The sequence below is a fragment of the Peromyscus leucopus genome, chromosome 8b, assembly GCF_004664715.2.
Source record: "Peromyscus leucopus breed LL Stock chromosome 8b, UCI_PerLeu_2.1, whole genome shotgun sequence".
In the NCBI taxonomy this organism is placed as follows: Eukaryota; Metazoa; Chordata; class Mammalia; order Rodentia; family Cricetidae; genus Peromyscus; species Peromyscus leucopus.
This window is the reverse complement of record NC_051086.1, coordinates 68,936,604-68,954,419: the sequence shown is the minus strand read 5'-3', so window position 1 is coordinate 68,954,419 and position 17,816 is coordinate 68,936,604. Positions and strand designations below refer to the sequence as shown.

General features: G+C 42.1%; 1 protein-coding gene across 8 annotated transcripts in view; it reads right to left on the bottom strand.

Annotated features, from left to right (window-relative positions):
* Bcas3 (BCAS3 microtubule associated cell migration factor) overlaps positions 1-17,816 on the bottom strand; it is a 502,957-nt gene that overhangs the window by 307,159 nt on the left and 177,982 nt on the right. For all 8 annotated transcript variants that reach the window (XM_028878299.2, XM_028878296.2, XM_028878294.2 and 5 more), the window contains exon 16: positions 6,464-6,614. In XM_028878299.2, the coding sequence (XP_028734132.1) occupies positions 6,464-6,614 (151 nt within the window). The remainder of the gene's footprint in view (positions 1-6,463; positions 6,615-17,816) is intronic.

Sequence of the window (17,816 nt, the reverse complement as noted above, 5' to 3'; positions counted from 1 at the left end):
CACAGGACATTACAAGTGTCCACATGAGAAGCCAGGGCTGCATAGTACTCATTCTATTTTAAAAGGACAGATACTCACAAGGAAATGAGCACATGGGAAGGTGGGGAGAAGGAGAGACTATGTATGAAGGAGTGTAATGTTTCTGTTCACTTCCAATGGGTTCCAACCGGCTAAGAGCAAGGAAGTAACTTCATTCTCTATTTTTAGTCTTTGTTCCCATGAAACTGGTTCAACCTCATTCTAGCATAAACTGCTCTCTTGTGTCACAAAATTTACATAGATCATCTTAGATTTAAAGCACATAAAATACAATGGCAAATTAGTTATTCCTTAGCATTTAAAATTATTCTTTTATTAAAATTATTTATAATTTATTAAAATTATTCTCTACTACAAAAACCTAATCTCCAAAAGACAGAATAATCCCTAGTTTTGTTTCCTTTTTAATGGGGAGCCTTTCTTCCCTGCCTCCTTCCTCTCACCCTTCCCACTTCCTCGTGGTGCTGAGAACCGAACCCACAGCCTCATACACGAGAGCAAGTGCTCTCCCACAGCACTGAAGGTCCTCTTCTCGACTCCTCTCTAAAAAACCATGATGCTGTGGTCAGAGGGGCTCCCCGATCCTCCTGTAGAGACCCACAGAAGATGGCCTCACTCCTAGCACTTCCTCTGCCCTCCCAAACTCAGCATGCGAGCTAAGCAGCAGCTGCTGCCATCAGAGGCCGCCGTCCTTCCTCCAAGGGGTGCTTCAAGGTATTCAGCAGAAGGTGTAAACACAGCTGTCTCCTGCCATTTGTAGTTGTACTGGCCTCATGTGTGCAGAGTGGGACAGATGGCCCCGACACTGCACAGGCTTTCACAGACATAAATTTGTAAAAATAACAGGGCAGATGTTAAGCATGGTGAAGACACATTTTGTACCCTGAAGAGTTAAGCTGAGGTTTGTAATCTCAAACAGGATGTCTGAACTCTTGAGTCCTGGGAACTTCATACTTCTGTGACAGAATTCTAAGACTTTGGGGGTATTTTATGCACAGAATACCGAAAACATGAGACAAATGACAGCTACCCTCCCGAACAACTCGATATATTACCAGGTCTCTCGGAATGGCCATGGCATTTACATGTCTGAAATGGGTGAGTTTATATTACCAGGTCTATCGGATGGGCCATGGCATTTACATGTCTGAAATGGGTGAGTTTATATTACCAGGTCTCTCGGAATGGCCATGGCATTTACATGTCTGAAATGGGTGAGTTTATATTACCAGGTCTATCGGATGGGCCATGGCATTTACATGTCTGAAATGGGTGAGTTTTGTGTCCTCTTGTCCATGGGAACAACTCCTTGTTAATGTTAATGTTTAAAAGTACTAGGAAAGGTGTGGGTAACAGAGCATTTTAGGAATAAGGATACCTGGAAAAAGAAAACTCTGCTTGCTTATTAGTATATTGGTTACCTTCATGAGAAAACCAAATTACCCAGTAAATAAAACAAAATGGAGCAGAACTAATTAGTTAAATAGTTAGACAAAAATTTAAAAATCCCATTCAGAAAACTATAACCAGATCCTTAGTTGGCTGGATCTCAGTGACAGGAAAAAAATGACAATAGCAGTTCTGAGTACAGTCAATAAACACATCAGAAGGTGGCTAGGCAATAATGCGCACACCTTTAATCCCAGGACTCTGGAGGCAGAGGCAGGTAGAACTTTCTGAGTTCCAGGCCATCCTGGTCTACAGAGCAAGTTCCAGGACAGACAGGGCTACCCAGAGAAACCCTGTCTAAATAAACAACAACAACAACAAAAAGTAGTTGTGGAGGCTGGAGAGATGGCTCAGCAGTTAAGAGAGCATGAAACCACTAGCTCGATTCCCAGCACCTGGTCGATTCCCAGCCGCCTGGAACTGTGCTCCAGGGAATCTGCCGCTGGCATCCATGGCCCGAGCACATATACATGTATCCACACACAGATATACATAATTCTTTGTATATTTGTTTATTTTCTCATCTAAGCAGGGTATCTCTGTGTAGCCCTGGCTGTCCTGGAACTTGCTATGTAGACCAGGCTGGCCTCACACTAGATTCACCTGCCTCTGCCTTCCTTGAGAGTTGGGATTAAAGGCGGGCTTCACATCTCACCTGGCTTCACATAATTTTTTAAAGAGCAGTTGTGATGGTGGCAGCAATTTGTAATCTCAGAACTCATTACTGAGTGACAGTGTCCACAGTTCAAGGCCAGCCTGGGACAATTAACAAGAAACTAATAAAATAAAGAAATAAATAATCATGATTTTTTTTTTTAAGAAAAAAAACCAAGTATTTTAAGTGAACTAACGTGCAATCCAGAAATGGTCAGATAAACTACAATCAAAGTGTTATCAGTCACTTGCCAGGTGTCACTATCAGGAAATTATAGGACAACCCCAGAGCTCTATCAAGGAAGTAGAACTCATTACAGACAACAAGTTTTGTACTTATTAAAAACAATGAATGAAATTCTTCTTTTGATGACATTAGTGTGGCCCTGTAGGAGAATGCTTCTTCCAAGTTTAGGATAGAAGACAAGAAGGAAGGGGTGATTGATTTGAAATTTATTCTGAAAAGATTAGAAAAGCATCATGTGTTGATGCATGAAAGAATGTTAGCATTTTTAACATCTGGGAGGCTTGGGTAGAGAAGAATTCTTGTTACCAGACTTCACTATTTCGCTAAAATTGAAACTGTGTGTCAAAAATATTAGAATCAAGGGCTCATTTTTAGACAAGTAAGTTATTTTGTCACAACACCTGAATACAGTACATTCTTAAAGGAATTTAAAGCCATAAAACATATAGGGGCTGGAGAGATGGCTCAGCAGTTAAGAGCACTGGCTGTTCTTCCAGAGGTTTTGAGTTCAATTCCCAGCAACCACATGGTGGCTCACAACTATCTGTAACAGGATCTAGTGTCTTCTTATGGTGTGCAGGTATACATGCAGACAGAAGACTGTGTAGATAATAAATAAATAAATCTTTTAAAAAAAAACATAAACCATGTAACAGGACCTGAAACTTGATGAAGTACTGAGCCTGTTGGAGAACGCAAGCATCATACATACACTGTGGTGGCCTGAATTAGAACTCTCCTCCCTCATGTGTTGGCATGCTTGGTCCCCAGATGGTGAACTGTTTTGAAAGGATTGGGAGGGGTGGCCTTGTTAGAATACGTGTGCCACTGGAGGTGGACTTGGAGATTTCAAAAGCCCAGGCTAAGCTCTGTGGGTCTCTCTCCTTGCAGATCAGGATGGAAAGCTCTTTCTTAGCTACATCTCCAGCACCATGCTGGCCCGTTTGCCTCCACCCTCCTGGCCATGACTGATCAAAACTGTAAGCCAGCCCAATTAGCTGCTTTCTTTTGTAAGAGCTGCCTTGGTCTTGGCTGTCACTTCACGGCAAGAGAGCAGCGACTATGACATTTACTAATGTGGGTTTCAAGGCACACAGAATTTCTCCAGTTCCCAATACACTCATCAGTGAGCGCAGGGACCGGGACGTAGCTGAGGGTAGGGTGCTCGTTTGCTTGCGGGGAGCCCTGTGTCTCCCCGGCACTGCAATGGAGACAATAGAAACAACCACAACGGGGACACAGCATTTATACTCCACAACGTTTTGTGTTTACTTTCCTTTGTTTTTGTTTTGTTTTTTGAGACATGGTCTCTCTACATAGCCCTGGAGACACTGCAGCCACCGCCAGGACAAGCAGCATGTAAAGACGCCGGTAAGCCACCAGCCACGTGGCAAGGTATAGATTTATAAAAATGGGTTAATTTGCCGGGCGCACGCCTTTAATCCCAGCACTCGGGAGGCAGAGCCGGATCTCTGTGAGTTCGAGGCCAGCCTGGGCTACCAAGTGAGTTCCAGGAAAGGCGCAAAGCTACACAGAGAAACCCTGTCTCGGGAAAAAAAAAAGGGGGGTTAATTTAAGATAAAAGAACAGTTAGCAAGAAGCCTGCCACGGCCATACAGTTATACAGTTTATAAGTGATATAAGCGTCTGAGTGATTATTTTATAAGTGGATTGTGGGACTGCAGGGCTTGGGGAACCTGGAGAGAAGCCCTCCAGCAACAAATGGAGGATCCTGGCCAAACACAGGGATCCTCTGCCTCTCAGTGCTAGAGTTAAAGGCGTGCACTACTGCACTCAGCTCTTCAATTTTTATTTCATTTTATAAGTGTGGGTGTGTGGCCCACATGTATGTCTGTGTTCCATGTAAGAGAACTCTGCAGCTCACACACAATTGAGCCAGTATGATAATGAGTATTTAGAGACGAGAAGTTCCCACAGAGGTCAGAAGGGGTTGTCGGGTACTCCAGGACTGGAGTTACAAGTGGCTATACAAATCTGGGAATGTGGGTGCTGGGAACTGATCACACGTCCTCTGGTAAAGCAGCCGATGCTCCAGCCCCACAAATTTTTAAAAAGATAAGGAAAATGGGAAATTTATCAAAGTCCATAGAAGATTTCCTGATGTTGGCAGCTTGTATAACTGACACTATCCTGGCAGAGGGTGGAAAAAACAACAGTGTCGTTAGGAAATTTTCAAACATGGAGAAAAGAAAATAGACATCCCAACTAGATGCATAAATGCATAGAATGAAACTCTAACATCCTGCCTTCGTGTATTTAACATGTCTGCACCAATCTCAAAGCTGTTTTAAGAAGCCTATGAGAGAAGGAGAGCTAAGTCTCTGTACTGGACCAATATGCCTGTGCTAACATCAAGAAATGGGCACTTCAGAAACCAACACCTCTACAGCTTGTTCTCATGTCCCCAGGAAACTCGGGCACCATCTTCTCCCACAGTCCCCTCACTCTAAATGTACAATTCAACCACAGGGACACTTAAAGATGCTTCCACATAGACTCACGAAAGACAACATTATACTTTATAGAATTTACAGTGCTGGAGTAAATAACAGACAATTACATTCAGGCCAACTCCAGCAAGTAAAAACAAAAAAAACAAACAAACAAAAAAACCAAAAAAAAAACAAAAACACAAGAACAAAAACAAAAAAACCTTTACAATTTTGGTAAGGTAAGACTAAGGACCATTTTTCACTCAGAAAATACACTAGTACCAAGTGGGGGAGGGGGATCAACCAGTAACAAATCAAGGACAAATACCCTTCAAAATTCATGGAATTTTCAGTCAACACATCTTACACTAACTGACAAAGAAAGTAACCACGGCACTTAACCCAAAGAGCTCTGTTACATGATATACAGGCCAAAGACTGGCACAATAAACTGTGATTTGGGAAGTAGGTTTCCAGGATTTTCCTTTTGCTCTTCTTCCCCTTAATATGTTCTAAACTCAGCCTGCTTCTTTCAACAGGCCCACCTTACACATTCTATGTGACAGCTGAAATCCTCAGATTCATGTGGGAACCTTGAGTATTTTTTTCTAAAAAAAAAAGTGACTTCTCTAAGGACTTTTACATTAGCACAGTATCAACACAGTGGCCAGATAATTTAATCTATTTTCCCCCCATGGGGGAGACCCTAAGGACTATTTGAGACTAAAACAGGGATTTCTCCAAACTATTTTAATATGGAATATTAATATACAGTTTGTTCCATTTCTATTCCAATTAAATACTAGGATTGTACATTGAGAAAAAATAACTTGACTATAGAAATAACTACAGAAGTACAAATTTAATAATCCAAAATGTATGGTCATTATCACCATATAATTGAATAGCTAATAATATCCGACATATAGTAGTTTACTTACAGGTGCAAAATCTATTAGTTTATATTCCAAACAGGTAGAGAACTTTTTTAACATCTTAAGTGAGCACCGAAAAGAATTCAAGAACATTAAGAAGTCTCTAAAACTGTTAGGAGCAATCTTGTAAAAAGCCCAAGTCTTAGCGCACTGTTTTCCAGCTTTGTGTAATAGTTCACTATCCAGACAGTAACAATAGATTAATAATGTAAACATGTTGATGTAATACATCCACATAAATAAGTGGGTGAATTTCATAAACTTACTAAAATACAATCTCATTTAGAAAACTTTTGTTAATATTTACATCTGTCAAAACGTGGGCATTGTGTTTAAATGCCAATCATGTTGGCCAGAGCCAAGAAAACCAAACTGGACAATCAGACAGTGTCACAAAAGCGGAAAGTGTGAGTGAGGAGAGATCTGGTTTGTACTAGCCAATACTAGTTTTCACAGCTTGTCACTGCTTTGTCTCATCCTATGGATATATGTGCGTGACTGTGTGTGAGCACGCTTGTGTGCGTTCTGACCAACATGGTACTAACTCGGCTGCCACTGGGTCTCGTGTGGGCTGGAAATGAAGGACATAATCAAAATCACACAATGAGAAAAGCACGTTCCACTTTCATCCAGTCCACCCTCTATCTACAGCCGCTGTGGGAACGGCATCAAGCGCCAGGCCTTACCCTGTCCGTTTGGTGATGGTCCCCAAGGTCATTGGCTGTTTGATTTGTGCAAGAGGCGTGACTACCATCAGGCTGGGGAGCGGGGAGAGCCGGGGGTTGCCGGGGTTGTTGTTGGTGAAGTTATTGTAAGAGTCTTGGCTGTTCAGCTTCCCTACAAGAGAAGGGCAAACCAAAGGTTTTCATTTAAGAAAAATCAAGGGCTGGGGGAAACGACTCAGTGGGGAAAGGGACTTGCTCCAGTGCCCAACACATGCAAATAAACAAGATAAAATTCATCCATCCATCCATCCATCCATCCATCCATCCATCCATTCATTCATTCATTCACTCACTCATGTATGTATGTATGTATGTATGTATGTATGTATGTATGTGTTTCGAGACAGGGTTTCTCTGTGTTGCTTGGTGCCTGTCCTAGAACTCACTCTGTAGACCAGGCTGGCCTTGAACTCACAAAGATCTGCCTGCCTCTGCCTTCCGAGTGCTGGGATTAAAGGTGTGCGCCACCACCACCCGGCTAAATAAGATACAAATTTTCAAGGAAATTTATGAAGTATAAAGAAAGTCATAGGCACTGTAGAAACTGACATTACAATGGTGACTACAGTCTTAGAACTTGCATGTGGGCTTTCTGCTTTTCTCTTTGTCTGTGTGCATGTGTACACAGGTACATGCATGGATGCATACACAAAAATGTCAATCAATGACAGGCACCTTCCTCAATCACTCTTCACTTTAGTCTAAAATAGGGTCTTGGAATGAACCCAACTTGCTTGAATCAGCTAAGACAAGCCAGTGCGTTCTAAGTGAGCCCCCAATACTGGAATTATCCATCTGTGCTGCTGGAGATGGCTTTTTATGTAAGTGCAAGAGAGCCGAAGTCGGGTTGCACCCTTATGTATCAGCAATTCACTGGATCTCACAGCCCCCAGAATTCTATGTTTCTAAAGTAGTGTGGTTTTCTGCTAATCCTTAGCTGGGCCACTGTTCTGACAAAAAAAAAAAAAAAAATTACTATTCCACCTGTACTCTAAAAGAAGCTACTTGGCCTTTTGATAGTCATTGAGTTGAATCTTCTGAACAACATGAGAAATGTGGATAGTTTTCCCTACCTAGGGGATCACACCTACAGATTCAATGAACTGTAAAACAAAAAAAGCTGTTGGGGAAAGAATTGCAGAAAGTTCTAAACCCCAAGATTTGAATTCACACTACAATGAGCATACTGTGAAGACATGTTCATGGAGTAGTGTACAGACATGTCCTATGGTGAAGACATGTCAATGGAGTAGTGTACAGACATGTCCTGTGGTGAAGACATGTCAATGGAGTAGTGAACAGACATGTCCTGTGGTGAAGACATGTCAATGGAGTAGTGTACAGACATGTCCTGTGGTGAAGACATGTCAATGGAGTAGTGTACAGACATGTCCTGTGGTGAAGACATGTCAATGGAGTAGTGTACAAACATGTCTGGTGGGAAGCTCCTACAGTTTTAGAGATTCTCTCTAGAACTGTAAGGCATGACCTTGTTTGTGTATTGTGCAGTTAGGCCAAGAGGCCTATGGTGACTGTATCAGTCCTCAAGCTTGCTGCTATGTAGCTCTGAAAGATAAGAATGGCATCTTCTACGTCCTGTCAGGAAGATGGTGACTTCCAAAGTAGGACACAGCTAAGGAAATACTCCTCAGGGATACAGGTCTATCTGTTTCTATCACTGCCTGCAATTAACAAGTTAAGCTAAGGTAGGGCTGACAAGAAACTCAGGCACAACACTCTCCAACACCCCTATACTAACATGTTCCAACTTCATCAAAGCCAGTAGATGCTATTCACACCCACTGCTGGGATACAATAGGCGGCAGTTGCCGTACACAAAAAATACCTTAGCTGGACAATTAATCAGGCAATATTATATATAGAAACAGAGAACCCTACAGAAAAAAAATGAATGGAATATAATAAAATAAAAAAACCATTTAATTCTTGAGTCACTCAGAGTGACTTATATTCTCAAGGTCAATACAGACAATAGTTGACAATTCATTATCAGATGACTATACTTGTATTGAGATGAGGATCCAACATTAATATGTCACAAGCTAATAAAGTCCAGGATCTGTGGATGTCACATACATTTGTCAGCTAGTGAGCATGGATCTGATGAGTGCCTCAGCCTAAGATAACATGCTGTGGGGGCTGGAATCCCTCTTTACCACAAAGCTGACAGGACACAGAATGATTCAGTGCTAACTGTCTAGAACTGAAGATAAGTACATGTGGGAACAATTATTTGGAAAGAGACCACATGGGAGGTAACCTAGTTAGATAAAGAGTGGGAGAGCAAGGAGACTCAAGGCCTGAAGGGTAACATAGAGGAAAGGTGTGTGCAGGGATGCCATTGCAGGAGCAGAAGTCTCTAAACACTATGGATGAGGTGTAACAAAGTGGGGAGATAAACTTATTTCCCTTTTAAGATCTCCTAACAACCAAGCAGTCTGCCTGCCCGCCTCTCTCCCTCCCTCCCAACACTGCATCCTAAGCTGGCCTCTAACCCTAGCATTGCAATTACAAGTGTGTCCTACACTACCAAGCCTAGAAGGAACAGTATCCACTAACACAAACTCTTCAGCAAGCAAACTACGCAGATGCTGAACTCATTGAACACTATTGATAAGGTATGTAAGCTGGGAATGTGCCTTAGTGGGAGATGCCTAGCACAGAACTCTAGAACAGGAAATAAAGCAAATAGTGAAAAGGAAACATAATGTGATTCACTGAGATGTTCCCAATGGGGTGCCTTAGCTGGCCATGACTCAACAGCTTCACTTTCTCCCTAGGATACAGGACCGCCACAGAACAGCATAGAAGGTACTAGAGTCTCCTGAGACTCCTTCTGCATTCTCAAGCACTGGCCAAGTGTATGTAGTGGCCTCTCCCCTACGCTCTGGTTAAGCAGCAGCCTCTGTGTGTGACATGCTATCCAAGAGTGTGGAAAGTAGGTTATGTAGACTTTACATTTGGGTTTGTGTTAACAGGGCAGGCAGAGTGGTAGTATCTGTGTTACATAGTACTACATCTGACAAGAAGTTCATCAACATAGCTGCCCTCTTTTCTTTTCTTTTCTTTTTTTTGGGGGGAGGGGAAGGGGTGGGAGGCAGTCCTAGAGATTACATACATGTCCAGTAGGCAAGCAACTACTCTACCACAGAGCTATAGCTGAGCCAAGCATAGCTTAAATGAAAGAGTAAGTGTGTTCTACAAAGGCTCAGTAATTCTGTTTTATATAATAACCAAGTAGAATGCCTGAATTAGAAATCAGCACATTAACTAGAAAGCCTACTTATAATAGCTGTTAAAAATATCTCAGGGCTGGGAATGGAGATCAATTGGTAGAGTATTTGCCTAGCATTAAACAAAGCCCTAAGTTTGATCCCAGTCACCACATAAACCAGACAGACAAGGTGCACATGCCTGTGATCCCAGCACCTGGAGGCTCAGAAAGGTTAAAGCATTTCTTAGCTACATACTGAGTTCAAAAAAGCCTGGACTACATAACATTATCAGAAAACAGAAATGAAGATAGAAAGAGAGGGGGGAGGAAGGGAAAGAGGGAGGAACGGGAGTGAAAGAAAAAACACCAAGGAATAAATTTAGCTCAAGAGAAGAAAGATCTCTAAACGAAAGCCACAGGCTGGGAAGCAGTTCTGGGCTAGGACGTTTGCCTAGGGTATACAATATGCTGGGCTTAATTCCCAATGCAGCAAACAAAGAAAAAAGAAAAAGAAAAAGTGTTGAGAAAATAAATTTGGAGAGGAAATAAAAAATTAGAAAAGGTATCTTATGCTTCTGGTTTAAAAAATTCAGTATCATTAAAATGTCCTGCTTCTCAAATCAAGTTGGATGCAATCTCTATCAAATACCTACAGCCTCTCAGAGCTAGGAATGAGAATTTACATACCAAGGATTGAATCTCCAAAGCTAATGAATACCCAACAGCTTCTTAAGCAAAAACAACCAAGTAGGAAGTAGGAAGCGATGCATAAGCATGGGTGTGAAGAAGAGGACGTCTTGATAGCCCTGACATGGCCACAAGGAGACACAGAACACCTGTTACTCTAGAGTCAAAGGACCTGATGCCTTCTCCTGGCCTCCATGGACACCAGGTACACACATGGTACACAGACATATATGCAGAAAAAATGTTCATACACATAAAATAACAAATAAAACAAAAATAAGTAAAATTCTGCTTGCCCCCTCCCCTTGAAATATGCATACATTTGTATATCTTGGACTTGGGCGGTAGCTCTGTGTGGAATGTGCTTGCCTTCAAAGTATGAAGACGGCAGTTCAATCCCCAGAAATTATGAAAAAATTGGTGAGTGTAATGGCAGGGGCTTGTAATCTCAGCATGGGGGAAGTAGAGACAATAAGATTCCTAGAGCACAGTGTCATTCTAACCTAACTGGTGAGTTCTAGGCCAACAGAGACACTGTCTCAAAGGAGGAATGTTGTGTTCCTTCGGATAACCTATGTGTGCCCCCTCCATAGATGCATAGATGCGAATGAATAAAATTAAACTAGAAAAAAGGAACAAACATATATGCTAACAAACGAAAGGACAAGGATGAGGTGAGCTAGTGACCCTGGTAGTCTTCGACAGGAAAGGCCCACTGCACAGGTGGAGAAGCCAAGTTTTATGTAAAGGGAACCCCAGACAGGAAATGACGACGATGTTCACAGGTGCGGAGATGAGATTTAATGACTTTGACAGCAGAGAAGACACTACCACCACAGTCTGGGGCTGACTGGGGTCACACCCCGTGCTCAGTCCTGACCAGCGAGTCCAGGAGACTTTCAGTGTGTGCATCACATGGTGGTGGAGGAGGGAGGAAAATGAAGAGATGATGGGAAAAACACATCCCAAGTGAGAGCTGAGAAACAGCTCAGAGACAAAGAGAAGGAGTTACTGAGATTGTCATAAAGGACAACTTAAAAAAGGAAGATGAATTACATAAATTTTGAATATATAGGAGTTTGCAAAGGATAAAAAGAAAGATGAATGAGTGATAATCAGGGGTTAGCCAAAACCGAGGAACAGCCCAAACAAGAAACTTCAGTAGCAGACACAGTGATCTACAGTTCAAAAAGCATTTGCCAAAATAATTAAATCTACTTTTGAGAAGAGGGAGGTGGGTGGATCCCCGCAACAATACGGAAAAATATTTTGGAGGAATCTCCAAATACTTGAAAAAAGTACTTCAAATGTGGTAGCACAAGGCAAAACCCCAGCAGCTGAAAGGATGAGGCAGGAGTTCCAAGCCAACATGACTATGTAATGAGACCTTGTCTTGAATAAAAACAAGGAGGATAAAAAAGCCAGTGACGGAGTCCATGGATTTCTACCCTGCTCGACTCAGATTTCCACCCTGCTAATCTGGACAAGAAGCCTCAACTTGGTACCTTTGGGAACATGTATCTGGATGCTTCTCTGAGGTTAACCAAGGCTAGTTTCCTGTGCAGCCCTGTCTCAGGGTGCTACAGTGAGGTTCAACACAAAGATGTTGTACGCTTACTGTCTGTGGACTTGGATTCAGTCTAGCCTAACCTTTCGTTGCGCCAACTCTTGGAAATAGTTTAGAAACGGGAAAAATAGAGAAATCCAAGAAGATGGCTGCATGAATGTGTCACAGCAACATAGCTTCGTTCTGTGCCTTACTTTTCATCATCACCTAAGTGGAATGGACAAACAGACACTGTCTCATTGCAGCTTTAGTGGGAGGCTTCCTGAAGTCTTAAGAGCTATAAAACATTTCACACAAGATTGTACTTCTGAATTCCAGCTGACATGAGACCTGTAAGTGACCAATGCCCTGAGAATGGATGTTCTCACAGCATTTCTGGCACAACCAAACAGAGGAAGTCCTAAGATCTCATGAGAAAACCAGCTCTTCTAAGACTCTCCGCCCAGTGTTTCAGACTTCGTCTATATAGATAAACTTGCATAAGCCTTCAGGCTTTTGGGTCTTTATCCAAATCCACCCGAGCTTTGATCCCTTAGAGAGTGACCCGTATCCATCTAGATGGGCTTCTCATGGGGGGTGGGGGGGTGGGGGGGAGTCCAAATTGCAGTAAGATGGTTTCTCAACAAATTAAAACAGACATTCTATTTTAGAACAGAATATCATTTAAAAGTAAGAATTCTAAAAAAAAATTCTGTTTATGCTGAAAATTCTGATTCTTTGGTTTGGTCTGTTTTCAGTTGTGTTTGCTGTCATTGATTTTACTCTTATAGTGTGAACTGAAAGAGAATAGCTGGTTTTGGGTCAGACCTCTGACTTTCTATGCTGATCCATCTCTGAAAGGGAATGACCTCACATGGTCCTTCGCGGCTCCTGCCACCTGCATGCAAAGAACAGGATGTTGTACTCCAGGTGAACTAGGCACCATCCAGTCTTCAAAATGCAACCTTACTTATCATTGTCCCAGATATCATTTCCCCCAAACATTTTACACTACAAAAACTCAGAGGCAAACAGATTAAGTTGAGGATGAAAACGGAAAGAGGAAAAAAAAAACCAGTGGGCTTTGTGACCGCTCTGGAGGAGCGGCATGCCAGGTCAGGTTTGCAAAGAGTCATATTCCCAAACCAGTCATCATTAACGGACTCACTTCCACAGGAAAGAAAAAAAAAGCCAAGAGTCTGAAAACTCCGGACAAAAGAAATCCCTGCAGACAGAGTAAAAACAAATTAAAAGACCCATTATAAAACACAGATGCTACAAGGAAAATAAACTTCCCAAGATTTACTGGGCTTTGACAAACCAGGACATTTGTGGAAAAGCCATCAGCAGCAACTCCCAGGTAATGTGGAGGAAGCCCGGCTCCTTTCTGGTTTATCTTTACCCCTGTGCGGAAGCTGCCAGGACTGGATTCCCAGCTTCTGGATGCAGGGATGTGAGAACATGTGGACCTGGCCAACGGCCAAGCACGAGACATTTCTAAGGGAAGCAAGACCCTGGAACTGCTGAGCCCTTCACATTCTGCGGGATGCTAGTGCCACTACCAGCACACTGTGTGCATGGGCTTCTTTAATGCAAGTGAGAGGAAAACAATGAATGAATGATTCCTCCCACGATTCTCTTTATACGACTCTATCACACTGTGCAGCAAGGAAAAGAAAGCCACAAAATGACATTCAGCAGTCACAACTCAGAAATCACCTGCAAGGGAGCTTCATGGTGAGAAACAGAAAACGTTTCATAGCTGTAATTTTGCTACTTTTATGAATCATACAGTGAATATCTGATATGAAGGACATCCGATACACGGCCCACTGGGAAGCACGAGCTACAGGTAGTCATGAGCGGGAACCAGGGCAAGATTCCTTAGGAAGGAAAACTGAGAAAGAAAACAGACAATGTAACAACGGGGTATCGGGTGGAGTTTCTTTGGTTGTCACTGGGATCTGGGGACAAACAGGCACATAAATGTTCACATTCGTTTACAGGAACAAATCAGTGGTGCCCGTGGTACAGCACAGTTAGGAGGTCTCAGGATTCTGGGTTTTCCTGTGTTCTTTGGACACACAGCCCTTACGCATATCAGGCAAAAGGCAGGCTGCTTAACAGGGCTGACATAGACACAGTCCATGACTGGTAAACCACACTGACTCCTCTCCACGAACCAGTCTGTTTCCAACAATCTCCACACACTAAAGGAATCTGTCAGAGTTCAGGGGCTCTGCCTCTCACCCCCTCAAGGTCCCACGTCTGCTACTAGTGAGCAATTGCATGTATTTGGAAATTAAAATAACAAGGACACCCTCAAATCTAAATTTAATGTGGGTTCCTGGCATTCCACAAAAGATCAACCTATAGAAATGCTCTTTCCCCAAATATTTTCATGATCTCCATCCTCCTTCAACACTGCCCTACTCTAAGAGGACCTACAGACGACCTCCCGTCTACCCATTTCAAAGGAAAGCAGGCTAAGGGGTTCTCGGCAGCCTGTGTGAGTGTGGTTTTTCATTCCACAGAAAATCAAACCTTTCAAGCCTGCTTTTAATATCCCACCACGGATTTGATGGGTAGAAAACAGCAATTTTTACCAAAGAGTTTTAAGTTCATTTTGAAGTTGAGAAGTTGACTTCTTGATTCTGTCAAAGAGGACAATGGTAGCTTGTTCTAAAACAATCACTGGACATTCAGCTCTGCAAAGCTAAACACCCGGCTTAGCTATTTCTTGCGGTCTAATTTAACATGAAAGCTTCCTCAACCAACTCGCAACCATTATTTAATCAAAACCAAATAAAATCCTTTAAAGACCTGTTTTGTTTTGTTTTTTTTTTTAAAGTATCCGGTGCAAACAGGAATTTCTAGCATATGGGTTGCTTTTGGTCAGAACGGGAGCGTCTGTCGCTCCCTCCTTGCCTCCCCTAACCCCAACACTCCTCCTCCTTTCCCTGTGCTATATGAGAATGACAAGCTTCCCAGCTGCAGCTCGGGACTCTCACCCTCCGCTGTGACCTTTTCTCAGGCATGTTCCAGTATAATCTGCAATCTACTCACAGGAGGAAAAGGAAAGAACAGCGCCCTGGTGAGAAACAGTGCCTTCTGACCCACATACCAGGCGGGGCGGGGCTGAGGAGCCTAGCAGAAACGAGGAGAGACTGAGCTCTGGACAGACATGCAGACATGGACACAGATTATCAAACAGTTAAGGCAACTTAAGCAGAAACAAAATATCCAAGGACTGCATTTGTTATTGCCAAGAGATGGCAAAACATTGTAAAATTTTATGAAATCAAGCAGAAACATTTGTTGCTATCTCTAAGGAAACTCTTCATGGTTCCACAGTCATGACTACAGGTACTTGGGGGTGGGGTGGGGGGACAACCCAAGTTTTTCAAGGTGGAGACAGAGGTTATTGGTGACCTTCTGCTACTACATACACAATGGTCCCAGAACGCAACCACTGGTGCTCTCCAGGATCCAGGAAAATGAAAAGTATACTATTATATTTATACATAACATGTTTATACAATTGTGTAAACAATTCAACAAGAAATTCTCTGGATGTTCCTTCCTGATTCTCTGTATATTCTCCTGTGCTCCTCACTCTGAAAGTCCTGCATGCTACTGTACTGTCTAAATGCAAACGCTTCCTAGAAGCCAAAACAACTAGGTGGAATCGGAAGCATGACCTAAGAGTACAACTTAAGAAGAAATGGTCACTACTACAACGACAGCAAGTACAGTAAGTACAATTTACTCCAAAGGGCAGGATGTGGGCTAGAATGAGGTGGGGCAAAACCAAAAAAAAACCACACAGGTACAAACAAGGCAAGGTGCAAGACCACAGAGAGGAAAAGAGCACAAAAGGGAAAATGTAAGCAATCCTATTGAAAAGTTTTAACTGCCTAAAAAGGAAAAGATTTATTCATGGTCACACAGTAAAAACAATTTACAAACTCAATGAATAAAAACTATGGTAAGTTCATCACTTCAGTTTATTATCTCAGAGCACTCCAAGATTTTAGAGACAAAAAAAAATTTATTAGGAGCTAGTGTTCTTAATACTGGGCACATTTTACTAATCCTAACTCATTTTTAACATTAACATAACTACAGCACTCATTCAACAGAGATTGGAAACCCAAAAGATGACTTAGGTTTACACATATATATATATATATATATATATATATATATATATATATATATGCAAAAAGTGAGACAGGCGGATCCATCCTCTACATACTATTGACAATATTCTTTATACACTATGCAAATTCTTCATATAAATAGAAAACAATGAGAAAAGATTCGGAGCCTTTTATCCTAAGATTCAAATTCCTGGCCCTAGGTAGTAGCTCAGACTTATAATTCCAGCACTTGCGAGGCTGAGGCAGAATTGCCTTGAAATTGAACCAAACAAGGCTACCCAGCCAGTACCAGGCCAGCCAGGGCTACACAGCAATGACCAATCTCAAGACAAAGGAACAAGCTCCTTACACATTTCCTCAAAGCACCACAGTACTCAGCACCCCTCTGAAGCAAGCTTAGATCAATCCTAGAACAAAGTAAGCAGAGATGAGCACATCTGATCCTAGTGAAAAACTCCAAAATCAAATCACCAGATCCTAAAATCCCTGCAACCAAACATGGAGTATGAAGAGCAACCCAAACCTAACACCTCAGCTGCCTAGCCCAAGAATACTGCATACCTGCTGCTCATCTTTCTCTCACAATTAGTCTGTACCATAAGGACAGAGGAAACAGAGTTATCAAACATTACATTGTTTACACCATGACACACACAATGTAAAAGTATCAAGAGTTCATTCAGAAAAAAAACAAAAACCACACTCTGAAATAGAAGGAAATACTGAATTAGCTGCAAGCGATAACTCCTATCTTCTTTTTCTTTATGTGTAGTTAGCCAGTTAGTTTTAACATTTTTCCAGTATGACCTGGAGTGTATGAAAATCCTCCTTTCTCAATTACCCAAGTTCAGAGAAGAAGAATGTGCCACCACATAACCTTTAAAAAAGGATATTGACTTAACACATGGAAAACTAAAAAACAAAAATCAAAGAATGGGCAGTCTGATGAACAATTAAATAGTCAAATCAAAGCTGGGCAGTAATGGCGCACGCCTTTAATCCCAGCACTTGGGAGTCAGAACCAGGCGGATCTCTGTGAGGCCAACCTAGTCTACAGGGTGAGTTCCAGGACAGGCTCCAAAAGCTACAGAGAGAAACACTGTCTCAGGGATTAAAAAAAATTCAAATCAAAAGTTTTGCATAATCCTAGCACTCAGAAGGTAGAGACAGGAGGATCAAGAAATCAAGGTCCCCCTTGGCTACACAGCAGGTTAGCCTGAGCTACAGAACTCTTTCTTTAAAAAGAAAAAAAAGGAAGAAAAAAAAAACAGTAAATAACTATTATAATCAAAGCACGTTATGTTGAGTAACAAGCATGGCCAAAAAATGTAAGTAATGTTCATAATAGTAAAGAGAGAGAGAGAGAGAGAGAGAGAGAGAGAGAGAGAGAGAGAGAGAGAGAGAGAGAGAAGAAAAAAGATGAAAACTGAAATGGTGGACCATCTCCTCACAGCCCTAGTTCCCACTATTCTCTGGCCCTTTACCCTCCTCCAAACTAACGGAAGCCTGCCTTCTTATTACTGTTAAGAATATTTTCTGGCTCTATTTCAGCATCATGACTCAGGTCATGAGAAGTGTCAAAGATGCATTTCCTTCAGATGGGAAAGAGCACCAGATCTCCACAGAACACAAAGACCGCCGTGTGGTGTGAAGAGGCCACATCAGCGGTTTTGACAAAAGGAA